Below are 27923 nucleotides of genomic sequence, written 5' to 3'. Positions count from 1 at the left end.
TCCCACACAAGCCTCTCGACCGGACATCAGGCACCTTCTGAAGTTCGCCCCGGTTTTTACCTTTTGTTCACCTATCCTTAACATACAGAAACAGACACAAACACACACACTAATACGCATTTCATCTAACGTCTGTTCCCCGCCGTGCTCTTCTGCCTTGAGCTTCTTTTCTGCCGTCCAGATGTTCCCAGCTTTGTCGATCCTTCCAAGCCTGCCTGGAATCCCACTCACAGTTCTAAGACCCTGCCCTGAGATCTCTCCCTTCCCCATCACATCAGGCGTGATCTGAGTCTGACAGAACACAATGCTGGCTGCTCGCAGCATCAGTTAAGCATTCATCACCACCGCTTTTGTGGCCCCCATTACTCAATCGATACAAAGCAGAAACACAACAGTTCTGATGTAAACTAAAGATTCTGATTGCTCAGCCTAACATATAACCCAACACCTGTACAAGGATGGCGTTCAATGTCTGTCAAATAAGTGAATGTTTTATTTTGCAGCCCAATCCGTAAGGCCAAACAAGAATATAATTACTGCTGTTTTTAAAATGTCAGTTACAGCAAGAACTAAATATTTTAAGAAAAATGAGAAACTTACCAGAGTAAATCTGAATCCTTTAGAGGAGGGCTGAAGTGTCAGTTTTATACATGCAGGAAGCAAGCTCAAAAATGTCAAGCAAAAGCTAAAAAGCAATAAAATGTGTTTTCCGTGTTAGAGATCTAGTTAAAACAATTACTGTTTAAAATAGAAGGATTACATCATTCACTAGTCCAACTTGATCTCAGATTAAAGTTTATTATTTATTAAATTTTAAACTAGAATTTAAATAAAACACACACTGAAGTATGTATGCGCTTTTGTACATGATTCTGATGTAACACAAAACCAAACAACACTAAGTATTGCACATGCCATTCACCATTTAATATCATGTATGAAGATATAAAGGCACAGAGTTGCAGGCCAATTACCAAACACTAGAAAATAAAACACTACTAGGCCTAAGAGACAACACTATTTTCAACACAAATATTTAGAAACTTAACTTCCAGGAGACTTCTGGCCCTCACTCTACAAAAGTTGACAATCCTTTTCAAGTCCAGAAAGAACCAATCATAAGGGAGTGAACTGGGCAGCTAGCTTCTCTAGTGCTTGATGGCTGATGAGTAGGGAGGAAAAAAGCCAGACACAGACACCTCGGGACTGTGACAGACAGCTCCTAGCACCTGAAGACGACGTATGTCTCAACACACACCCTCACTCCCTCACTTTGGGTGGTTCTGTAACTTGTGAGCTGAGGAGCCTCAAGTCCCCAACCTCCCTTTCTGTATATTTCCGGGGAGGGTGAGCTACAGTCTGTTCTGAGAGTTGGAGCCCATGAGAAAGGCAATAGCCATCAGCTAATTTAAGTCGAGCAAAGGGGAGTCTGTCCCAGGGAATGGCAACCAGGGGGAAGCCCACCTACGGCAGCTCCGGCCTCCTAACAGCCACTGCGGTCAGCTGCCATTTCCTTCCCAACATTCCTGATGCCTGCCCTGTGGGCTTCTGCTTTGCTTAGACAAACCCCACAAACCCCCACAACTGCACTGGCCAATTCCTGTGGTAAGCTCACAAACATACAGTAATCTCTAACTTGCTTTATTTTTCTGGCTGAAGCTGGTTGCACACCTGGGAAAATCATGACTCTTCAAGATAATGTTAAGTCATATTTAATATATGATCTATTTAAAGGAAAAAATGAGGACAAATGTTCACATAAAAGAACTGGGGAGGGAAAAAGGGAGAGAGGAGGAAGACGAGAAGGAGGAGGAAGAGGAGGCGGAGTTGCAGCCCAGTGTGGTGGTGCTCGCCTTTAATCCCAGCTGGGGAGGCAGAGGCAGGCTGTGGAGCTCTGAGGCCAGCCTGGTCTTCAGAGGAAGTTCCCAGACAGCCAAGGAGGGCCACAGTGAAAAACCCTGTTTGGGGGATGGGGGCGGGGACAACAACAGAATTTTATTGTACTAAGCGGCAAGTCACTACGACAGCTCAGATAAACCACACACTACTACAATATTTTTGAAGAGTAGCTTATAAAGCACTGTATATAAACTTGTTAGTTACCTGATTGCTATTTGGATGTGACGAGGCAAAATGTCCTTAATCTTCAGAAAAACATTAATGCTGCACCAAATATTGGCTACTTTATCCTTAAAAAGATTTGTTAGTTTTACATTTTGATATAATTGAAAGAAATATTAAACTCCATGAAGTACAGCCTATAATCTCCAGGTAATAAACTTTTGAGACATGAAACTTTCACTCACATTTATAACAAAGTAGATTAAACTCTTCAAGCAATAAAAGTATACACTAAGCCTCAAGCATTTTTTTCTTTTTTGAAATGCAGATTATATAAAGCATGAGTCAACTCTAATCTACATTCTAGTAAACACTTAATATTTTTCAAAAAGCGGTGTACTAAGTGAAACTCTTCCCAAATTTACAAAATAAATATTAACTATATTTGCCCATTTTATTACAAATTTAACTTTAGGTCACAAATTCTAATTGGTACTAGCAAAGACAAGACTAATTGCTAATAAATCAAGACGTTTTAAAGCATTAGCAATTGCGCTAGGCTCACTCGAGATGAAATTTGCCATTTCAGCTCCCCAGCTAATACAATACATCCTCTACACAGCTGCAAAGCTCACAGTTGTGCAGGTGTGACATCAAGAGAGGGAGAGCCTCTAACAACTGTCCTAGCTACTTCCTCTTCCGGGTCAAAGACAAAGATCTAGGGTGTCTGTGGTTGACAAGGAGTGGGGGACTGGTGGTGAGCTATGACTATGGCTGACACCATGCCACGCTTACCACCATAGACACTTTCTGAAATGGAAGCTACAACAAATAACAGGCAGCTTTCGTATTAAAAAAAAAAAAAAAAAAGAAGAAGGACTTGAAATCACAATTCTGCCACACAGCAGGCCTATGAATGTCTGACCTCAGTTTTCTATAGGTACAATAGGAACAACAGCCATCTTAGAGCTATATGGCTCATGAAAAATTATGTGAAGGGGCTAGCACCTAATGAGTGATGTTAGCCGCAATGGAGAGAATCACCAGGACCTGTACATCAAAACTGCCCCACACCCTTCTACCTTCATGACAACAAACATATTGCCTGGTCTCTTTCAAAATGCTTATCTCATCCTCCTGTAAATCCACTGAAAATATTTTACAGAAATTATGTATTCAAAACTTAGAAATGCTTTCTAATTCTTTTCAAAAGAAATATTATTCAAAAGCAAATCATCTATAAATATGTTGTCTCTAAGTTTATTAAAAGACCTCTTGTTCCAGAAATAAATGGTTTGTTTAACTTAATTACTAAATCCAAATGATCAAATTATTCATGCAATAAAAGTTTAACAAGAGTGATTAAACTAGAATTAAATGAAAGATTCTCATTAAAAATTACTATGGATAATGGTTACATATTTCATAAGGAATTATGAGATCATTCCAATGCAAACAGGATTATCATCTTAACAAATAAGGTAGCAAACTAAGAAGAGAACCTAAACCAACACAGTGGCAGGCTTGTTAACACTGTAGCTACAGCATCTAATGCTCTTTTACTGTGGACCAATCTGACTTGAAAAAAATGTATGACTGATTTATGAATCTAATTACATCAAAAACTATCACCTACTCTTATAAGGCACTAAAAAATGCAAACTGCGCTAGGGGTGCTACACTGGATTAAATAACTGACAAAGGTTGAGTGGAGGAGGGAACAGAAGTTATTGTTCCTGGTATCTCCTACATGAGCTCGCTAAAGTACAAGGGAGGTGCGGGAATAGAACAGTACGGGTCTGCTTTTAATCATACCTCAAACAAGCCACGATCAACAGGGAAGAGTCTTCTTAGAACCTGCAGAGCATGCTCCCTTTCTGTAAAGAATGGCAACCAGCACAGAAGGAAGGAAGCCACGACAGTACAGGCTAACTTAACAAACAACTCAACCCTAGAACAAAGAGCAGAGATGAGCAGTGAGACCGAGAGAGGCTAATGCTTTGTGAAAAGTGATGTCAATATCATCTAATACAATAACAGTAACAGTACTGTCAATCAGTACTACCAACAAAGACTTACAATAGGAATCCACTCACAACATAGCTGAGAATTTGACAACTAATTCTCCAGAAATTAGAAAGACTAATTTCTCCAGCCAAGGACCCACCAGCATCCCAATTAGCCTTTAGCTTGGATGCTGTTGCTACAGCCATGAAGGGATGCAGCTATGAAGAAAATGTCCAGCGGGAGTATTTCTAATAAGTGTATATGATAAGCACGATAAGCCGTAAAGTGATGGCACTCTAGAGCAGTGCTCTAGCAAACCGGCCCACACTACCTCCAAAGCATACACTGATCAAAACAGTTCTGTACATATGAAGATTTACAAGAATATAAAGCATGGCTCAACAGCTTTCTTCCCATTCACCCGTGGCCAACACATTTCTGAGAAATCACCAAAGCCAAAGACCACCTTCCTCCAGATAAGTATGCAAATAAATACTCTGAAGATTTTGAATTCTATGCTTTAAAAGTCACTTACCCCTTTCCTTTGAGGCCTTTTTTAAAACACTTGCCAAGTAAGAAGCAAAAAAAATGGTAGGGAGTGGTAAAGTTCCATCTGTTTATAATTTAGAGCTAAGCAAAATGCCAATGACCCTAGCAGGTCCCAGTCACAAGATACTCCAAGAACACCCCACAAAGCAAAGCCAAGACTCACAGAATTATATATGTTCCCATGTCAAGGAAATTAGCTCAATAAGACGCAGGGCGTGCATTTTATAGAACATATTTCCAGTGTGGTTTAAAAATAATATATACACACACACATACACACACAATGAAAGCTAACTTCTAAATATGAACTGAAAGCATTAAAGAGATAAAAATGTATACAAAGCAGCCTCAAATATATTAAGTCTGCTGTTAAACAACAACTGATGCGTAAAGGTTTTAAAAAGTTATAAATACGCTTTACTAGGGAACCCACTTGGAAACTGAGCAGCCAATGGAATTAGTAAAGGGTACAGGGGCTGTCTCTGACCTGAACTCAGTGGCCAGCTCTTTGATCACCTCCCCCTGGGGGGTGCAGCCTTACCAATCCACAGAGGAAGATGTCGTAGCCAACCTTGATGAGACCTGATAGACTAGGGTTAGAAAGAAGGGGAGGAGATCCTCCCCTATCAGGGGAATAGGGAAAAGGCATAGGGAGAGAAAAGGGAGGGTGGGTGGGACTGGGAGGAGATGAGGGAGGGGGCTGCAGTAGGGATACAAAGTGAATAAATTATAATAAATAAATATATAAATAAAATTAAATTTAAAGAAAAAAAGTTATAAATACGAACAGCATAGCCTTGTTTCTGTTAAGCTACTTTACAATAGCACTATAAGAATATGCCATATCTAGAAAATAAAACTATTCTCACAGTAAGCTTAATTATGACAACAAAATTACTGTTGTCACTGTATGCTTCTTTTATACTAAGTGTCAATCAGATGAAGAATTAATAGAAAAAGAGGAAAAGGAAAAGAGAAAGAAAATTTTAATTAGAAATTCAAAACATGTCTAAGAAGACAAATGGAATGTAACAGAGGTAGTAAATGGTAAAGGCAGGGTAATTATCTATAAAGCACAAAACAGAAAGCAAACATGCAAAAGAAGGACCTTCAAAATAAAAAGTCTAACAACTGGCTAATGAGGTCAGAAAGAAGACATGCAAGAAAGTTATCAGAGAAAATAAAGAATAAGTGCCTTTAAAAAGAGAGAGAGAGGATACACACAGTATCCAAAGCAACTGGGAAGAACACCTACCTATGACCTAAGTGAACCACTGCATATTGTTTGACCCCACAAGGTAAATGGCCAAGGTCAATGGCTCGGTGGGTGAAGGTGCCTGCTGCCAAGCCTGATGACCTGAGTTCGATCCCCGGAACCGTATGGTGGAAGGAGTGAAGCAACTGCTGCAACTGCCCCTGGCCACCACATGGACACACTCACATACACACAGAATAAATCAAAACAAAACACTAATTATACCAGCAGCAACAAACACCCATACAATGCTCAGCAGCTCCAAAGAACTATTGTAAGTGTATCACAAATCCTAATTCATTTCATTCTCCAATCAGGCTCACCTAGTAAGGGTTACTGTTACCTCCACTTAAAAATAAAGGAATCCTAGCTCTTGGGAGGCAGAGGCAGGCAGATCTCTGTGAGTTTGAGGCCAGCCTGATCTACAAAGCAAGTATCAGGACAGCCAGGGCTACACAGAAAAACTCTTGTCTCAAAGAAGAAAAATAAACAATAATAATAAAGTAAATAACTAATACAGTAAACAATAATAACTTTTTGGGCTGGAGAGATGGCTCAGCATTTGAGAACACAGACTGCTCTTCTAGAGGACCAGGTTCAATTCCTAGCACCCACCTAGCAGCTCACATCTGTAACTTCAAGATCTAACACCCTCAAACAGACAAACATGCAGACAACACATCAATGCACATAAAATAAAAATAAATGAGTTATTAAAAAATAAACAGGGGGTTTAGCTCAGTGGTAGAGTGCTTGCCTAGCAAGTGCAAGGCCCTGAGTTCGGCCCTCAGCTCTGGGGAAAAGAAAAAAGAAAAAAAAAATAAGGCCTGCCTGGTCTACACAGAGAGACTCTGTATAAAATAAACAAATAAATCTTAAAATAAATAATAGCTATACCCAGGCCAAACAAAAAAATAAACAGGGGAAAAAATGCTTGGTGTGGTGGTATACATTTTTATTACCAGTACTGGAAGAGGCAGAGGCAGAGGCAGGTGGATCTCTTGAGTTGAGGCCAGTCTGGTCTACACAGCAAGTTCCAGGATAGCCAGGGCTACGCAGAGACCCTACCTCAAAACAAAACACAATGAAAATAAGTGAATAAAATTAAAATTAAAAATAAGGGAAAGAATACATAATCATCTTAAAAAAAATATGTCCCACAAAAATTTGAGAACTCTAAAGCCTTAAGACTTAATTTACCACACCTGACTTTTTTCAACCATTTATATCAACTGGAAGAGTACATACTAGCATGTATGACAATAGCAGATGGCATGCTACATGCACTGAGCCTAGGCCGTATGTAACCGGTTTCACCTCTGACTTAGTAAAGGATACTGAAAATGTCCGTAGTCAATAAGAATAAGGCCAGGGTACAGCAGTATGCACAAGGCGCTAGCGATCTGTGAAGAAGAGTGTGGCGGGCAAAGAGCTCATTACTACAGCAGGCCTTCCTCAAAGTCTATCCTTATTAGGCTAGCAATACCTTAAACATTTCAGGGATGAAATGTCAGCCTTAAAACTTACCTTTCTCTTGGGTGAGATTTCTTTTAAGGAGTAACAGTACAGAAGCACTGCTGGTACGTAAATGAGCAAATCAGCAACTAAAACTAAAACAGAAGCTGGTAAGATGAGCCCTCGGGCTCTCCGGCAGCCCACGACCGCCTTCCTCCCACAGCCCTGACTGAGAACTGCACTCATGCTACCCAGCCAGCCCTTTCCCGTCCCTCTCCTTGAACCTGATTATACACGCTGCGTCACCAGACGGTTCTCTCACTTTTTCCCTAACAAAGTCACACGTCTAATCAATGAGACGATGACGGAGTCACGCTCCTGCTGCTCTGACCTGAGCTTCAAATGAATGCTCAAAGCACAGAAAGATCGTGTGCTCTCTCACATCTATGCACTCAAAATGTTCTGCTCAAAAAGAACAATTCGAGGAAGCATCTGTAGTGCTACTATTTATAAAACTACATAAACTTTTACTAGTGAGTGCATAGAAAGAGTTGGAGAGAGCCCAGCACAGTGTGTCATGGACATATTTTACCAGTCAGCAAGACAAAGCCTAGAGCTTCATGAGTTCCAGACCAGCCATTAGACAATATGACATGCCAAGACCCTGTCACCCTGTTCACAAACAAACTAAAAAATAAAAACAAAAAAAAGCCGCTTGCATGTCCTGGGTAATGAAGAAATTGGGAATATACATGAAGTGTGTGTGTGTGTGTATGTGTGTGCGTGTGCATGTGTGTGTGCGTGTGCATGTGTGTGTGCGTGTGCATGTGTGTATGGGATGGGATGAGATGGTGGGGGACAACAGAACAAGGAAGAGGAAAAAAAACAGCAATGTACAATTCCTTCTTATGCAGTCCCTTTAGAGCAAAGGACAACACTGCTATCCAAGAAGTCTGCTATCCTGAATGAGGAAGAGATTGTTAATGCCCAGTACTCTCTGAAACTAGAATGGGCTGCCCTAAAAGCTGTGACTCCTGGAAAGGCAGATATCAGGGTGTTGAGAAGGTGGCCAGCAAAGGTCAGTGGAAGGAGGAGAGAGATGTGGAAGAGGCAAACAGACAACACAGGCTGCCTCTGGGCCTGAGATTCTACAGCAGATGAACACACTGTGCACTCGGGCTAACTGACACCAAAGGGTCCGAGCTAGAATAGTCAGTTACATGGTACTTTCAAAGCAATCAAAGCTTAAAACTTCAGCCTCCTAAGGATCACACAATGCTCAATAAACATTGTTGACTAGCTGGGGTAGAGCTCAGTGAAAGGGTCTTGACTAGCATTTTAAGGCCCTTTGACTCCCAGCACCACTGAAAAAGAGGAGGGGGTGTCTGAGCTGATTGTTTAATGGACAAACAATACAGTCTATGAAACACCACTGTAAGGATTGCCTTAAGGGTGAAGGAACCTGGGCTCAGGACACTAAAGCAGCAGCAGAAACGAAAGCAGCTTCAGTTTCTTACTCTCTGACCTACGGCGAGTTTCCCGCCTCATGTAACTGCACATCGGTGGTTTCCTCAGCTTAAAATAAGGGTAGGATATTCATTCCTTCTGGATGCTCAGAGGATCAAGTGATACAGTAAGAGTGAAACCCACAGAATTATTGCTTTCCCTTTGGCTTAAAGCTTACATATAATTTTAGTCCTGCAGCATGCACACATATACATCTGCATAACTGCATAATTTCAAAGCCACCGGAACAACAGGGAGTGGTGGCACATGCCTTTACTCTCAACATCCAGGAGGCAGAGGCAGGAGGCCCTCTGCGGGTTCAAGGGCAGCCCGGTCTACCTACTGAGTTCTAGGACAGCCAGAGCTACATGGTGAGACAGCTTCTCAAAAACAAACAAAAAAAAAGAACGATAACAGTACTTTTAATCCATTTGCCCAAGTTGTTTTTAAAAACTGAATTTTTGACCCAACACCAACTACTATTTTACCTGTGGCACGCATGAAGAGCTTGTGTGCCTCACTCTCATGTCCCCGTGACGTGTGGAGAGCAACCCAGTCCGGATTTATAAACTCTGCCCTGCCAATCGAAGCAGATACACATGCACTTCATTCCTCTCGGCTTTAGTAATGAGGATATCTGAGAGAACACAGCAATTTAAGAACTGTCCGTTGTACTTTAAGAATTAAATACTGAGGCTTTCCTCCTTGTCTCTAATCATGTAAAATTCACAGAGAATATAAAACAGCATCTCATCTGCCTTGCTCATCTTCCAAGAAAGCCACGGAATATCTGACCCTCAGCATCCTAGTGTAAAAGGGAATCTGATGTCACATTTCATTATTAAAAACATACTTTGTTTATAACCTCTTCAGTTACCAGAACAATGGGTTTAATAAACATAGTAATCATAAATTTTACATAAAATTCAACCATTATTATTGATAAATGAAGCTTTCAATCAGATGATAATATCCTTAGTATATCTAACCATCATGATGTTTAGGTGCTTATTTTCAACCTATGAAAATTTATTTACTTTATATTAAAACAGTTTAAAATTTTTTATTGTTTTAAACATAAAACAGTTAAAAGATGAAAAAATAAATCATGACAAAGTGAAGAAGTTCCTCAAATTTTTGCTGGCACACTTTAAATCTAAGAGAAACTGTGCGACAGAGGTGAATGGGGTCCCCGCCAAAACAGAAGTCCTTAACTACAAATTACTTCATTTGCTAAAAAAAAGGGGAAGAGGGCACCAATCCTAAATCACTAAGTCACAAGTTTCTAACCTAGCAGGTCAGTTAAGAAGGCCATTTGTAGCTACAATTTTCACTCACTTGGCTACTCCAGAAAAATAAAAGCTGCTTTGTATTAATCACTGCTCAGCAGTCATGTGCCGTCGGTAGCATCTCTACTCCACCACCAATCTAAGTTCTGCAATCTTTCTAGCCTGTACGCCACAAGCATTACAGAAATGTTCACATCTGACAGTGGTTTTTAAACTTGTAATATGACCGAAGCTGCAAGCAATCACTCCTAAATGAATCAGATCGCACTGTGTCTTAGGGTGTTTATATTCAGCTACATTAAAAAAAGAAGAACTCACACATATGCACATAAGAGACTATGATAGGCGGTAAGCGGTGGGTAATCCAGTCCCCAGTACTGCAAATTGTTATCGCTGCTGTTAAAATACCTGGGAAGATAAAAACACCACTGCGTTATCAATATTCAAGACATAACATGTCATTTAGTTAAAATTAAGCTTCTGGTTTAACAAGTTAAGACGTTAATGATTACCCTATGACATCAAATACAAACAGGGCTGCCCCAGGAGCCTGGGACTTATTGTTACTTTACTCTTAGCAGACTCAGTAAATTAATTATACTCACACAATAAAATATATGCAACAAAGACAATTTGTATCTGATACCATAACAAATTAGAAAAAGAGCACTTTTAATGCATAATTTAGAAAACAAAAAGCCAGTTTCAAAGAATACCTTAAGATATGGCTTGGAAGGTGGGATTGAGAGGGAATGAGGGAGGGGGCTACAGCTGGGATACAAAGTACATAAACTGTAATTAATATAAAAAATTAAAATATATTTTAAAAGAGTAAAAAAAAAAGATATGGCTTATGGTAAGAGGAAAGCTTCATGGAATAAGCAGGTTGAGGAGGACTTTGAAAATAATTCAGCCAGCATATATAACTCAGTCCTGCTATAGAGAAGAGTCTGTGAAACAATGGGGGAAACCTGGTCTAGACTCCATACAGGTGCTTGGTTCCTCCCAGGTCCAGATGTGAAGGAATTATGAAAAACACTGTGCCTCTAAAAGGAAAATGAAGTTCATGGAAATACACCTCTTAGTGTGTCCTTGATAGCTAAGCAGGTTCTTCCATCCACTTCACTCTCAGGCACAAGAGCAACTTACAGCAACGCAGACCAGACTGCATAAGCAAACTCATAATCTTGTTGCAAATGGCTCACGGCTTCCAGTTCCCTAACTTAAAGACGACTTAGCACTCAGCAAGCTTCTCATCAAGGGAAAGGTCTCCCACCTGAGCTGAGGGGCTATCGGCAGCTAGGGAAAGGAGAGCCAGCTATCTGGTAGGGTACCTATACCCTACCAGTGGATAGCTCTATCCCATACACATGCTCACAGGATTTAGTGAGCTACCGAAAGATATGGAGTTGGAGGAAGATTGAGAAAAGGCGGTCTCCGGGAGAAGACGGAGTAAGGGAAGGTAAATATGATCAAAATACATGTATGAAATTCTCAAAAAGGATAAATTAAAACATATTTTTTTAAGAGATCTCCTTCAAGTAATTTATTTCTCATACCCAGATTTGCTCTACTTGAAAGATAGGGATGCAGAGAGCTGAGGATTAGTGAAATGTTCAAAGCATACCAGAGAGCCAACTGATCTGGGTACGGGCACTGTGGTATGGTACAGCTGGCCACAGCTATGTGCTCCAGCAGAAATGTCCACACATCGTTCCTGAGTCCTGTGAGTGGCTTGCACTAGACGTCAGAAAGCAATGTCTTTTCCAAGAGAGCTGCACGGCCGGAATCTGCCAGAAAGCTGGTGCACAAGGGTTCACCTCTTTAGCGAGGGTTGCTGACGACGGGCACCAACTGTGTTACTTCCACATTCACACGACCGGAGGGCACACTGAACAACGCTCCACTACATCTGCCTCCCAGAGCTGTGCAAGCCTGGGCTACACATGCAAAGCCGTCAAGTTACCGCCTTGCAAAACCTAAGTGCCAAAGCCATTAACTACCCAGCTATGGTATGGCTACAGCAAGGAGAAATCATCAAGTCATTCAAGATTACATTCTGACAGAAACAACCTGATTTGGTTTCTAGCTTAAAAAGAAAAGGCTAATGTTCATTTACTTTAACCTTGAGATTCACTAGAGATAATACGTGAAAGCGGTGCTGGAATGACAGTAAGCTATAAAAAGGCAGACTTACACTATCAGGGACAAGGGAAGGCTAAGAACCGGGCTCCCCATTCGTGGGATAATTCCTAAGAGAGGGAGGCAGTCTCCCTGCACACTGCCTGCAATCACAGCTACTCAGGATGATAAGGCAATAATAGAATTACCATCCAAGGCCCGCCTAGACTACACAGTGGGACTGCCTAAAAAGGGGGAAAAGAAAAATGAAGATGAAAAGAGACAGCTGTGCAGCTTGGTGGTCGGCTCCTTGTCTAGCAAGTACAGTGTGGTGGTTTGAAGAATGGCTCCCACAGGCTCAGGTATTTCAATGCTTAGTCATCAAAAGTAAACTGATAAGATTAGAAGGATGAGGCGTGGCCTTGTTGGAGGAAGTGCGTCACTGGGGGTGGGGTTTTAGGTTTCAAAAGCCCAGTTCTCTCTTCCTGCAGATGAGGATGTAGCTCTCAGCTACTGCTCCATCTTCACATTTACTTTCACATTTTTATACACACACACACACACACACACACACACACACACACATTTGAAGGTCAAGAAACTAGAAAGGAGACATAAAAGGAGACAAGATCATAAAGGGAGAGAAGAGGGAAAGAAGCAATGGAGGGCTGAAGGTATGGCTCCTCGGTCAGGAGTATGTGCTGGAGAGGACCAGAGATTGGTTTCCAGCACCTATGTGGAGAGGCTCACAGCTGCCTATAACTCCAGCTCCAGGGGATCCAACACCATCCTCTGGACTCAGTCATGCACATGCCCACACACAGACACACACAAAAAAACCTTAAATTCCTTTTTAAAGGGGGCTGTGAAATATGTAAGGCATGAAAGCAGAAAGAGGGCTCTTGGTTGGGGAAAAAGGGAACCAGTGAGAGCGAAGAGAGGGGAGTAGTTTGGGCTATAAGAGCAAAGTGTGTGAAAAGGCCTTAGTAAGTCCTCATTCACCCAATGAGTTAGGAAGATGGTTACTTCCATTCTGCAAGCGATAACACTAAAGAGAAAATTAAATAACCTGCAGAGGTCCCAGCAACAGAAAGCAGAGCTATGATGTGGCCTCTGGTCTGCACTCTGCACATTGTTTTAGGGTTCACAGACCTTATTGGCTCAACAATAAACAGAAACATTCACTGTCATTCCAGGGGCGTCACCCGCAGACATGAAAAACACCCTTTGAATCACTGAGATTTCTCAGAGACACTCAGTGAAACTTCCAAACAGCTGTGTATACAGAACTAAGGTGGTCAGTTACCACTGTGTTAGTGGCTGAGAATAACAGCAATTCCTATGATGTTCCGAGTTCTACAAAACGGAAGACCACACAAGCCATACTATGACACCACTGACCTTTTCTTTACACTACAGAGGAAGATAGGAGATAAGGTCATGGAAGATAAGGACAAATGAGATGGTCACAGCAGTCTGCAGCGTGCCAGGACCTACACCAGATGCACGATACTCAGAGATGGGCAAAGGGGCAGAAGTAAACTTTTCAATACTCCATTTCCGCTCCACGCATACAGTCAGTTACTATTGCCGAGACCTTTCTGTTTGTACCTAGAGCTGATGCCACAGTAAGCTTTGGTGAAATAAAGCATAGATAAGGGGACAGGGAAAAGAGTACTGTCTGCTCATGACGCTGTTTTTGGCTTCCATCCACCCAGACAGGTTTCCAAGGTATACAGTGTTTTTACATCAGACTTCTAGTTTAGGGCTGGTAAAATGGCTCCATGGGTAAACAGTGCTTGTACAAAGCCTGACCACCTATGTTTGATCCCTGGAACCCATGTAAACGTGGAATGTGAAAACCAGCTCCACAGAGCTGTCCTCCAACCACCACAGGCACACTGTGGCATAAGTGCACCTCCATATCATCACATGTGATGGGAACAAATAAAACTTAAAGATTCATAAACATTAGAAGTTCTAGATTAATGGCATAGCCTGGCTAACTTGGTGTGCATATGGGTAATTTTCAGCACTGTGAAACTTCAAAGATGAGATCCAATATGCAAGACAACAACATATTCAAAGCATCATACACAAGAGATGAAGAAAATGGTGCTTTCTTTTAAATGCCGTCATATAATCTACATTAACTATGATAAACAATAAAACCAACACAAAATTGCCTGTACCATTGTTTGACTGGTAAATTAAGGGTAATTTCTTGCCAGTGTCTCTGAGCTTCATAATCACCAAACATAGGTGGTTTTCCCGCACCTAGAATGGGAAAGCAAAAAGAGGATAATAATGAGCTTTTAGCATAGCAGTGTAGGTTTTTTTCCCCTTATAAAAATGTCTTATATCACAAGCCCAACACAAGCTAGAGAAAGAATGCAGGAGTTACCAAAATCAGAGATGAGGCCTGAACCCGTACTCCAAGCCACCAAATAGCCACGTGATGAACATGTGCCTTACCCTCCTCGCTAAGCTTAGGAGCCACACGCTCTACTCAGAGACCTGCTAGAGCAAATTCCAGAGAGGTGTAAACCCCCAGCACAGAGCCTAGCACAGCAGACGCTCAGTGAGCAGGGCCATCGTAGCACATTAGTTTATCAGTAGCACAAGGTATGTGTGATTGCTTTTCTGTTTTGTTTTCTCCTTTTTTTTTTTTTTTTTGCTAGCTTGGTGATGCATACCGTTAGTCCCGGCACTGGGGAGGCAGAGGCAGGGTGATTTCTATGAATTCAAGGCCAGCCAGGTCTACATAGTGAGTTCCAGGACAGGCAGGAATAGTGAGACTCAGTATCAAATAAACAAGCACACACACACACAAAAAAAAAAAAAACCAACAAAAAACCCAACGTTTTTAGTGTGTGCGTGCGTGCCTGTGTGTGTGACATGTAGAAATCAGATCTCAAGAGGGGATTCTCTCCTGCCAGCTTATGAGATCCAGAGAGGGAACTCGAGCTGTCCAGCATGCATGCAAGCACCTCTACCCAGTGATTCATCTTGCCAGGCGCCATATTTACTTTTACTTCACGAGAAAAACTATTGCCAACACTGTGGTTTGAATAGGATATGTCTCCTATAAGTCCCCGGCTGGAGGAGCTGCTCTGCAAGGCTGAGGCATTCTGAGGTAGAGATTTGAGAAAGTAGGTCAATGGGACAGGGCCTGGAGGCCTGCTAGCCAGAGACCACTCCAGTCTTCTGCTCTTCCCACTCCTGCCACTGTGCCTTCCCCACAGTGACGGGCCGGACCCTCTGGCTGGAGGGCAGATGAACTCTCCTGTATGGTTCCTTGTTGGTTATTTTGGTCACAGCAGTAAGAAAAGTAGCGATGCAAATACTTCACGAAAGTACCATAAGTTAGCTACAATTGTCTGCATTTCCAAGTTGAAAATAAAAAACTTAAGGCCAAACACAGAATTAAACATAGGGGTTGAATTCCTATCAAATGATTCTTCATATAAAAACTCGAAGGCCAGGGAGATGTCTCAGCAGCTACGTGAATTTGCCACCAAACCTGAGGTCAGTCCCTAGAGCCCACGGAGTGGAAGTGAGAACCAATTACTAAGTCACCCTGACTTCCAAATGCCAAGCACTGCATTGTAAATAAGTAAAGAGATGTTTAAATTTAAAAAAAAATAAAAAGCTGTAATTCGCTTTCTTTAAAGTTACAAATAAGGGATAAACCTTTAATAACTAACATATGTCTAGCACTAAATACAATAATCCAATGACCTAAGTGTTATTATTTTCCTACTTTAAGGCTGGGAAAAGGAAAATAGTCACTTGAGTAGTAAAAGCAGGTTCTACATCTAAACCCAGCAAGTTGGCTCTAAAACCCATTTTCTAAAATTCTCTTTTAAAGAGTCAGTTTTTCTTAATGGTTTGCTTTTATTTTACGTGCACTGGTGTTTTGCCTGAATCTATGTCTGTGTGAGGGTGTCAGATTGCCTGGAACTAGAGTTAACAGACAGTTCACTGCCATGTGGGTCCAGGACCTAAAACTCTTTTTTTTTTTTTTAAAGATTTATTTATTTATTATTTATACAGCATTCTGCCTGCATGTGTGCCTGCATACCAGAAGAGGGCACCAGATCTCATTATAGATGGTTATAAGCCACCATGTGGTTGCTGGGAATTGAACTTAGGACCTTTAGGAAGAACAGCCAGTGCTCTTAACCTCTGGGCCATCTCTGCAGCCCCCGTAAGACTCCTTCTTAACTCCTACCTTCTCATGCCCGCAGAGATGACAAATCTCCATCTAGCAAACAGTAAGCACCTATTTAACAAGCAGTTGACTACTGAACTATGAGAAAGCCCAACAAAGTACAACAGTCACGGGTTTTTAAGTCAACAAATAAGGTAGAAATCAAAATAGCCATACATACGTCTCACCTAGTCAAAAGGTGTGTCACTGAACTCTAACCCAGATTTCCTCCGGGTTTAGTAAACCTGTTTGCCTTGTTGGCTGTACGCTACTAGTTTTCTTCGAATGCCGGAATTTCTAAGGAGACAGTCTGTAATTACGGGCAAAGCAGACTAACAGCTCTTTGCATTGTGTACACCTGTGCATAGACAAGCACACTGAGAAACCGGCACAAGCAATGGCGCACAGTACAAGCACTCTTGCGCATGTGCCACTCCGCCGTCTGCCAGAAGGAGCCGTGCTTTCTCATCTCACTCAACACCAGGGTGCGTTCGCCTAGTGTCTCAACAGCAGCACCTGACAGACTCCAGCAACTGTCAGTACAGCTCAGCGACGGCAGGCCAGCAGGCCAGCAGGCCTGGCTGTTGGAATGTGAAGCCCGGTGCTGGTTCCTGCCCCGAACACCTTTGCTGTACGGCCCTCTAAAACTCCTGTTCATTCTGTTCGCGCTCTATTCCATACACATCTTCCACCAGCTCAGCCGCGCTGCCTTCAGGAGTCACCTCAGGAGACCAGCGTGTGGCCACTAAATCCTGCCGGGCCAAATTTGATCCCTGCAATCCGTACGAAAAGCTGAGTGTGGTGACACACGTCTGTACTCCCAATGTCGCTAAAGTAAGAGAGGAGGCAGAGACAGGATCATCCAGAAGCCTGTGGCCAGCTACCCTGAGAGAGTAAGAGTAGCAGGGGAGAGCAGAGGCCGGGAAGTTGTCCTCGTGTCTGCACCTACATTCACATACTAAATAACTTGTTGTAACCACCTCCAGGGTTAGGGATGTATCTTAATGACTGACTGTGCCTAGCATGTGCAAGGTACAAAACCTAACACCAAAAATCAAACAAAATGTTGAGCTGGGTGTAGAGTAAGAATCACTTCGTTGGGAATAGATGAGGCAAAGATGGTCGCACGCGCCTTAATTCCATCACTTGGGAGTTAGAGGCAGACAGATCCCTGTGAGTTTGAAACCCACCTACCTGGTCTACATCAGGCTAGTCGGGGCTACATAGCAGGAACCTGTCACAAAACAAATTAGGCACACTGGTGCTTGCTTGGAATCCCAACAGTCAGGAGTAGAGGCAGGAAGATCGGGAATTTGGCAGCAAAGGTTAGCCTTGGCTACAAAAGCCTTGCCTCAAAATCACAAACAAAATCATTCAGGTCCCAAATCCCCTATGAGCCTCCCCTTACACTCTGAAAGATAAAAGGTTAATTACTGACTTTTCCTAATATGTATATTTTCCACATCATGTTTGCCATATGGCTATACTACTTCCTAGTTGATAAGTACGAATTTCAGTTACTGGAAACAGAAAAAAGTTGTTATCTATAAATTAAAGTAGGCATCATGTTAGGCATTTTTATTTTCATTTTTTTGCATTTGTTGTAGGCATGCATGTGTGGAGCTAATTCAATGAATACAACCACCGAATATATGGTTTCTTTGGGACGACAAAGGGAGTTAATTTTTTTTTTCTTTTTTCAATGCCATTAGGATAATAAAGTCAGAAAAGATTTCAGCAAACTATCTAGATTTCCTAAAGCTACTCTGGAAATAGTGTGGTCAACGTGGAGGAATTTATTACCTCTCTCTAACAAACAGAAGAATGGATAACGACTCTCTTCAGGGTTGGGAAACAAGTTTTTATCCAGAGTCTGACCTACTTCAATAAATCCAGCTGACACTGGCTATGAAATTAGTACTTAAGTTTTTAAAACTGCTAAAGTGCCCTCAAAGCAACCCAGAAGGACAGCCCAACTGTGCCTGTGGGAGCTTCACTCAGAAGGGCAAAAGGATTCCTTCCACAGCGATGAACTCTACAAACTTACTCACACAAGGTCCACAACCACGTAGAGAAAACACACCCCCATGCACTTACAGACAGTCCCAGGAAGATGGGGTAAGTAGCCCTAACGATGTTCACCTTGGTAAGTGCCAAATTATTCAAAACGGTGTTTAAACGTTCAGAATAAGCAGTCTGTCCACAATACATGCTTTACAGTCAAGCTTTAAACATACTAAGGGAAGAATTGAGCACATTTTTATATGAGATTCTTCCCTTGTTTCTGGTGCATTAGTAAAGGTTAAGTCAAATGAAATCAACCAATTAACTTGCATGCCGTCATGCCTCCTAATTAAATTTTTTCAAAAGTTGATTTTTTTAAAGGATTTTTCCCATAACTACATATATGGCTTTTGGCGTAGGGGTGGGGAGATAGCAAACATAAAATGGCCTTCCTCTGCTCCTGTGAGGCTCTAATGCTTTGGATGGACTCTAAGAGGCATTGTAAACCTTTGTTTAACAATGACAAACTGCTACTAAACAACCTGTGCTCTAACAGAAAACCTAGGAGTGCTGAAGGAAAACCTATTTTTCCTCTCCAACAAATGCTTCCTAATGATTCTCTTAAAAGAAAATAATGCGGTTGTGAGTTGCACAGTATGGGAGCTGGGAACTAAAACCAGGTTCTCTGCAAGAGCAGCAAGTGCTCTTAGCCACTGAGACATCTCTCCATCTCCCATGCACTAGGTCTCTTAGCTTCCCGTGTCACAGTTCCTCAGCTGTGGCCTGGAGATGGATGGTGATACTGTATGTGTCTAGCATGTGGGGGGCTCTGGGTTCCATCCCGAGCATTAAGAAGAAGGTCTTAGGATTGGGGAGCTGGCTTGGTTGGCAAAGCGCTCACTGCACAAGCATGAGGCCCTGGGTTTGCATCTTCAGCACCCTCGCAAAGAGCACAGCATGTTGGCACACGCCCTTCCATTCACTGCTAGGTTCTGATGCTATCCAGAGACAGCCAGGAGTCTCACATGGCTTCCATACAAGCCTCCCTCGTCCTGCGTGTTTGCCTGGTGGGTGAGCTGAACCACATAACCAGCTCTGTGGAGCACTACTTCTCATAAACTTAGTAAGCTGTAGCCACTGCACAGAGAATCCCACTTTCCCCTCCTCATCCTATTCCAAATTCCAGGATGCTTCTAGAACTCACTCTTAAAAACAAGTGTGGTCTCAGGCAAGCTAACATTTGTCTATGCACACCCTGTATTCTTCCATCCCTCAAAAAATGTCTCAGCTTTCTTTCATGTTTTCTTGTACCAGAATGTTCTTCTCACCCATTTTTTGCCTAGCAAAATCTTTTAGAATATACTTAAATGTTACATACCAAGATTTTTTTTCACCTGAATTAGAAAATATCTAATGTTCCAAATCTAGTCATTTTATTTTAATTTAAATGTGATATATATTGGCATATCTATCCTGCCCAACAACCTGTTATTTTCTCTAGGGAGATATCACTTATCAATCCTTATTGTTATTATTAAAGCCTTAGTAATTACCAAGGCTGGGCTGTGGTGGCACAAGCCTTTAATACCAGCACTTAGGAAGCAGAGGCAGGCAGATCTCTGTGAACTGGAGGCCAGCCTGGTCTACATAGTGAGATCTAGCACAGCCAAGGCTACACAGAGAAACCCTGTCTTGAAAAACAAAACAGAATTATGAAGACCTCTTTTTGGCTACACAGCAAACAATAATTTTGGAGGTTTTTGTTTTTGTTGTTGTTGTTGTTTAGACAAGCTCTGATATCAGCCAGGTTGGCCCTGAACTCCTGAACTCACTATGTAGCGAAACTGGCCCTGAATTCCTGACCCTCCTGCTTTTACCTCCTGAGTGCTGAGGTTACAGGTATGTGACCCACCTGGCCATATTTGGAGTTACATAATGATCAACAGAGGTGAGGCAAGACCATGTGCTGATTCTATTCCTACATAAAAAAAGCACAGCTCATACTTACTATTTGAACTAATCCCTCAAGCAAGTTGCTGACACATGTACTGGCATTCCTACCTCGTGTAAAACCTCAGGGAGATTAAATAACTCCCCTGAGATGAGGCAACTAACGGATAAAATAACTGAGGTTTGAGCGCAGGTTTTACTGCACAACACCTCAGTGACTTTTAACTTCCTCAACAGTACAAATCCATCTGCCGGACAGGGGTCGAAGACAAGTTGCTGCACGCAATCAACACACCACGTGTGCATTCAGGGACTTCCACAGTGACTCGGTTGTTAACTGTACCATGATACTAAATCCACCCTCAGCTGTCCTCGTCAGAGCCTCTTCTTTCTCAGAAGCCTCCGAACAGAGTCAGAAAAGCTCTGACGGGAATCAAGACATCACAGTTGAGCCCACTCATCACTTACTAGTCTTCACTTCCTTGTTTCTTTTACATTTTTTATGGGTGTGCTGTTTGGCCTGCACGTGTCTCTGTGTATCACGTTCACGGTGCCCACGGAGGTCAGAAGAGGGTGCTGGATCCTCCAGAGACTGAGCCATAGCCAGTTACTTGCACCAAGAGGGTCCCAGAACCAAATTCAGGCCGCTTGAGCCACCTCACCAGCCCACTTTTTTTCTCATTCCCAATTATGTTTAGATTTATTAGGAGAGGCAAATGATCGTTCTAAGCTAACAAAAAAATGGTCCAGTATCAAAACCTTACTCTTCATGACTGTCTCATTTTACGTTTGCACATTTAGCTATTACCCTCTCTTCAGTGGCTATGGCAAATACTAAAGTGAACAGTAAATGATCAAAATACACTCTCACGGCTACTAGTACTATTTTGTCTCTTTACCTCCGATATTTTTCCTACAACCTTTTTTATCACTGGACAATTCTTCTACAACCAAATTTGCCTAGATAAATGTACAACCAAAATTCCAGCCACTTCCAAAAATGGCTGTGCGGACCTACGTCTCGGTTCTGCTTCCTCCCTGGGCTACTTCTCCACAGACACAATCAATTTTTCAATGGTTTTCTTTTCTCCTAGTTTTATTCCTCTTGATGCCATTTTTTAATCTTAATTCTTTTTTTGTTTTTTTAGGTCACTCTGACACTACGTACCGATGACTGTACTTTCTTATGAACATTTTCTCTAGAACACTGTGCCCATTCCATTTGCCTAGCATTTGCTGGTTAATCCCTCAAGCCCTTAAGTCAGGCATCCTATCTGAAGTTCGCTCTGGCGCGCTTCATCTGTCACTCCTGTTACCCTTGCACCTCAATCATAACTAAATCTTCCTCCTCACATCTTGCAATGACTGCCCGTCTATTTGAAACCGTGCTCGGTGACATCAACATTCACTTGACGTTTCTAGCACCCAGCACGTGTGACACCTGCAGCAAAGCACCTCATACACACCTGCAGAATTAAATCTGACCCCATCCCCGGTCTGCAGGGCCACTGTCCCATCCCTCATTACAGCCTCACTCTTCTCCACTGTTCTCTTCTTTCTCAATCTGGTACTGTGCCTCTCTACAAAAACATCATCAACAAACAGAAACCTCTGACTCCGAGGCCATCCTCCAGGACTAGCTCAACACATAATCACACCTCAATTTGTCATACTCCAAGCTAGAATACATTTTTTTGGTTTTCTCATATCACAAAGTATATTTACCTCTTACACTTTTTAGTATAATTAGACACATGCATTTTCTTAATCATAACAATAAAAACTCAAATTCAGTCAGAAACTATAAACTGCCATCAAAATGGGCAAAACAGAAAGTCGCTCGGAGGAGCATTTACTAATCTTTCAACAGGAGCAGTGGCTTACCTGAGTAAGGATGGAGAGAAACCGCCCACCGAACTGTGAGTCCTAGCAAGACCACGATTGTCACCTGGGACCAGCTCTCCATAGTTCCTCAAATTCTGGGGTGGGGACAAACGCCAGGACTGGAATGCTTCCTCTGAAGTCAGTCACTAGTCGCCTTCTTCAAAGCAACATCACAATCTCTGTGGTTAGGAGCTTGAGAAAATTTTAAAGATGCTTTGCCTCGAAACAACGAAAAGTTGATTATGTCTATGGAGAGCAGTCTAGGAGGAAAACAGAACCAAGATTTAACTCAACACAGTACCCAAACAATAAACCTATGAAACCACTCAGAAAAGTGGGGGCTTAGGGAGAGAGAGTGGATTGGGAGAGTTCCATGCTCCTCACACACAGGATTGGGAAATAGACTGCAAAACAAGACGCAGCCTGTCTACGGATAAGATAGGCGAAGGCGAGTGTTTCTGAAAGGCCCGGACGTCGGCACAATCCATGTCCAACACGTCCACCTACAGGCACACACCCGCAATTCAACTCTAGCACTTTCGAGGGTTAAGACAGGAGTTCAAGGCCAGGTTGGATGACATACTGAGACTGTAGCTCAAGAACAAAGAGACCACAATGAAAGAGGTACATTATCTCTCGTACAAAGAGGAGTTTGTCTTTGCGTTTAGTTTAGAAAAACCTTCCATCGACATTATTTCTATAGGTTTATCTTTACTTCCTTTCCCAAGCCATCTGCGTGCTAAACATACACATCAGCTTTCCACGTGACGGAAATAAACTTTTAAAGACAAAGCAGTAAGGACGGCCCAAGTCTTAGAAAAGAAACTACAAAAAATAAAACTATGTATTAACCACCTAGAAAGGTGTTTTTTTTGTTTTTTGTTTTTTTTCACTTTCTATTTCTTTCTTTAGGTTGAGTAGTGTGTTTTGTTTTATTGTTTCTGCATAGTGGGGATGGAACCTAGGGTTTTCACACACGGTAGAAGAGGTAAGCGCTCACAAAGTCATATCCCAAGCCAGACAGGAAAGCTAAAAGCAAGAAGAAAATGGACACTTTCCTCTAAAAAAATAAAATAACTATGAGCCATATTAAACATATTCAGAGAAAAAAATATGAGTTGACCGGGCACTTTCGGAGAAGACTGGAAGTCTATCTCTTAAGTTTAAATTATTTTTTTACTTAAAAACATCAGGCGGCTAGAGAGATGGCGCAGCAGTTAGGTGTGCCTGAGGCTCTTGGAATGGGGTGGCGTTCATTCCCGGCCCCCACAGCAGGCATAACTCCAGCTCCAGGGACTCTGACACCCTCTCCTGGCTTCGGTGTGCACTTGGCATACTCGGCATACACTCACACCATCACAGACACACACATAAATAAAGATGAAAATATTAAAATTTATTCTGAAAAACATTTCGACTATTTTTTTTTAATATCAAAAGCAATGCCAGAACTCATGGAGCTTAGATAGAAAGACTCAACGCACTGAATGAGGCTTCAGCCTTATAGCTTTTTTTCTCTCTGTCTCTCTCTGGTTTCAAGACAGGGTCTCTGTGTACCTGGCTGTCCTGAAACTCACTTTGTAAACCAGGCTGGCTTTGAACTCAGAGACCACCTGCCTCTGCTTCCTAAGTGCTGGGATTAAAGGCCTGAGCTACCACTGCTGGGTTCCTTTCTCTCTTTTCACTGCATTGCTCTTCAAACTGCCATCTCAGAAGCAAGATAAAGAGAAAATTAAAGTTAAATCACTTTCCAAAGCTGACTGGATTTTTGGCACTAGTCAGAGACCACTATAAACCATTCAAATGCTTTTTCAGTCTATACTAAAGTTTCTTCTATCAACATGCTGAGTTACAGTCAGTCAGACTTGAAATGTTTTTTTTTTTTTTTGTTTTGGTTTGGTTTAGGTTTTTTTGAGACAGGGTTTCTGGGTCACCACTGGCTATCTGGATTCACTTTGTAGACCAGGCTAATCTCGAACTCAGAGATCCACCTGCCTCTGCCTCCCCAAGTGCTGGGATCAGACTTGAAATGTTATAATCTAATTCCACTAAGACATTTAACACTTCTAATTCATCTAGGCATGGCAGCACACACCTTCAATCCTAGCACTTGAGAAGCAGAGGCAAAAGGATCTCTGTGAGTTCAAGGCCAACCTGGTCTATAAAATGAGTCCAGGATTACACAGGGAAAGAGAGAGAGAGAGAGAGAGAGAGAGAGAGAGAGAGAAAGAAAGAAAGAAAGAAAGAAAGAAAGAAAGAAAGAAAGAAAGAGAGAGAGAAAGAAAGAAAGAGAGAGAGAAAGAAAGACAGAGAAAGAAAGACAGAGAGAAAGAGAGAGAGAAAGAGAGAGAGAGAAAGAAAGAGAGAAAGAAAGAAAAAAAGAAAGAGAAAGAAAGAGAGAAAGAAAGAAAGAGAGAAAGAAAGAAAGAGAGAGAGAAAGAAAGAAAACTTAATAAAAAGAGTATTGACAACAACGAATCATCAGCATTATGAACTTAACCACGGAATGCTGACCCAGCTTGCCAAGAGCACAATGGTGGAAGACACAGCTACGTAACAGATCAAACACTCAAATCCAAAAAGTTTTCTCTAACAACTATGGCGTGAATCTAACCCTGGAACTAACAAGGGTTTACAAATTCAAGTACAGTCAAAGCACTGCACTTAAACTTGGGGAAAAAAAACAAAGAAAGTGCTGGCTGACTAGAAGGCAATAACACAACTACTAACAGACTTCAGTTCTGCATGCACCTATGAATGATAGCCCATTTAAAACTAATTATTAGCAACAGAAGTTAACTAGGACTGTAGCCTAGAGATGAAATGCGTGTTCTACACACATAGGTCCTGGGTTCAATATCCAACATCAATAAAACACTGCAAAAAAATGTCTGTGCGAATGACAGCTGTCCAAACACAAATGGGCTTCTCTTCAAGTTCAAACAGAAACTGGTTGACTATTTGATTGACTCATATTTTAGATGTTGAGACAGGGTCTTGCTATGTTGCCTTGACTGGCCACAAACTTGGGATCCCCCTGCCTCAGATTTCTGATCACTAGGATAACTGATGTGCACTACTTAGGAATCATTAGGATTCGATTTTCAGTGATGTGTGTGTTGTGAGAGAGATGTAAATGCATATGTCCACAGGAGTATAGGTGCCTTCAGAAGCCAGAGGTGACAGATCGCCCGGAGCCAGAGTTATAGGCACTTGTGAGCTGCCTGACACAGCAGCTGGGAATCGAACTCAGGTCCTCTATAACAGAAGGAAGCACTCTTAACTGTTGTGCCATCTCCCCAGCCCCCCAGAAATACTTTTAAGAATCAGAAGAAATGACTAATTTCTATAGTGACTTCTAAGCCTAAGTCAGGGTCTCCCAGGCATGACGACATGTTGGTACTTCTGCAGAGTCAATGAATGAAATGGATGAGGCATAAACATGTGGAAAACATCAGAATCATCATACATCCACACACTTAGAATCCATACATCCTAGCCACAGGCCTTGATGATGGAACCTCTCTGCCTGCCTCTGGCTGCGTCTCCATCTCCTCCTTCGGCCACAAGGTCTTTCTTCTGGGATAACCTGTGAGTTCATTCAGGCTCAGTTTCTTTTCACTCCTTTAACTCAGCTTTCGCTAACCTTCTGCCATGAAGTCATCTCTTGGGAAGACCATCCTCCCCCCCCCCCAAAACTACAATCCCCTCACCGTTTGTACCATCGCCTTCTATAACATTCTTCCTAATTTCGTTCACCACCAGAACTGTATGTTCGTAACACAGAACATATAACATAATTTCGAGTAAGAAAAGCTTGACACTGAAGAAAACGGGGCTCCACCTTTGTCTTACTTAGAGTTTCTACTGCAGTAATAATCACCATGGCCATAAGCAACTTGTGAGGGAAAGGCTTATTTCATTCAGACTTCCAGGTAACAGTCCATCATGAAGGAAAGGCAGGAAGGAACTCCAACAAAGCAGGAAGCTAGAGGCAGGAACTGGAGCAGAGGCCATGAAGGAGGAGTGCTGCTTACTGGCTTGCTCCTCATGGCTTGCTCAGCCTGCTTTCTTATACTTGCCCAGGGGTGGCCCTGCCCACAGTGATCAGGCGCTCTTACATCAATCAAGAAAATATAGCCAGGTACTGTGGCACTTCTGAGGCCAAGGCAGGCGAATCTCTGAGTTCGAGGCCAGCCTGGCCTACACAGTGAGTTCCAGAACAGCCAGAGCTATACAGCGAAACCCTGACTTTTAAAACCATTTAAAAAAGCAAAAGAAAGAAAATGTACCACAGGCTTGCCACAAGCAATTCCGTGTGGCCATTTTCTTAGCTGAAGCTCCCTCTTCCCAAATGAGTCTAGTTTGTGTGGAGTTGACAATAAACTAGCCAACACACCTGTATGGTTCTACAAATTAAGAAAAATGTTACTCTGGTGGTGGGGAAAGTCTGAGGAGATCTTGTAAGATGCTAAGAGTATTGTTATATGAACTGAGTAACAGCAAGAAGATGGGTTCACTTAAGTGACAAACTGACAAGCAACAATTTCCAGTAGTTACGTACACTATGGTTCTGCAAGCATGTTATTCCAACAAAACAGCTTAGGAGAAAACGGCATTCGCTTGTCATTTAGAACAAAAACGCCATGAGGGCCAAGATTATTCTCCAGTCATTTCAAGGCCCTTCCACACTTAGACCAGGGTTGGCAGAAAGCAGGAACCCACCCCACTCCATGAGAGGGGATGGAGGGTGGGGGCAGGAGAAAGGAGGGGAAAGAGAGGGAGACTAACTTTTCTGAGTTCTGTGCGGTTATCCAGTGAAACACAGGATCTCACTGCGTTGCTCTGGCTAGCCTAGAACGCGCCTGGAACTCCGAGAGATCCTCCTGCCTCCGCCTCCCAGCTGAGAGCACGACCAGCTATTCCCTCCTTAAAATGTGACTGCTGTCCCACCTGCAAGCTCAGCTTCTGCAGCTCTCTCAGGAGGCCACGCGCAAACAACACCCAGGCTGCTAGCTTTCCCTATCGACCGACCCGAGCAACTCCCGCCTCCTGCCTCGGGACGGACCGACCCGCGGGACAGCCCCGGGACAGAGTGGCCGCCGGGGCCGCTGCGGCCAGGCCGCGTCAGCACTGCAGGACGGCCGCACGCCGAGGGTTCCGGGGCTGGGCGAGGCCTCACCGCTAGCGACCACCCGCTCGCGCCGGCTGCCGGGACCTCCCCACGCCTGCAGACTCCAGACCTCCGCAACCCCACGCTCTTACCGGCAGCCGGCCTCCCGACTCCGCGCCCGCGCACCCGCCGCCCGCGGAGCACGCGCGCCTCCCGCGCCCGCCACGGGAGCGAGCCCGTAAGACGAGGGGGGCGGGGCGGTGGGCGGGGCCGCCTGGGTGGGCGGGGCGGGGAAGGCGGGGCCGCCGCCTTTCCGGAGGCGTGTTGCAAGCCCTGGAACCCGAGAAGCCTAGCCGGGGTTAGGTCAGGGGCAGGTGGAAAGCCCCTTGCTCCTCTTTCCCCGGGATCGCGGCCAGGACCGGAGCGGCTGCTTAGCCCACGGATTCCTGCAAGGGGCGGCTCCTGCCTGCTGCCCAGTGGCGAGCCCTTGGCCAGCCCTCACCCCCCCCCCCCCCC

General features: G+C 43.1%; 1 protein-coding gene across 1 annotated transcript in view; it reads right to left on the bottom strand.

The window, feature by feature from the left end:
- The window catches only part of Alg6 (ALG6 alpha-1,3-glucosyltransferase), a 42651-nt gene extending 15013 nt beyond the window's left edge, over positions 1–27638 (bottom strand). The window contains 12 exon segments of the mRNA XM_055629065.1: positions 601–685; positions 2104–2189; positions 3877–4012; positions 4604–4656; positions 4658–4790; positions 7211–7275; positions 7400–7482; positions 9322–9410; positions 10441–10530; positions 14436–14520; positions 22295–22554; positions 27560–27638. Of these exon segments, the coding sequence (XP_055485040.1) occupies positions 601–685; positions 2104–2189; positions 3877–4012; positions 4604–4656; positions 4658–4790; positions 7211–7275; positions 7400–7482; positions 9322–9410; positions 10441–10530; positions 14436–14520; positions 22295–22376 (987 nt within the window). The 5' untranslated portion in view covers positions 22377–22554; positions 27560–27638.
- Positions 27639–27923: the final 285 nt, after the last annotated feature.

This window comes from Psammomys obesus, unplaced genomic scaffold (assembly GCF_907164565.1).
Source record: "Psammomys obesus unplaced genomic scaffold, mPsaObe1.curated_primary_1811, whole genome shotgun sequence".
Taxonomy (NCBI): domain Eukaryota; kingdom Metazoa; phylum Chordata; class Mammalia; order Rodentia; family Muridae; genus Psammomys; species Psammomys obesus.
Note: the sequence above shows the minus strand (reverse complement) of the source record. Positions and strands in the feature narration are given on the sequence as shown.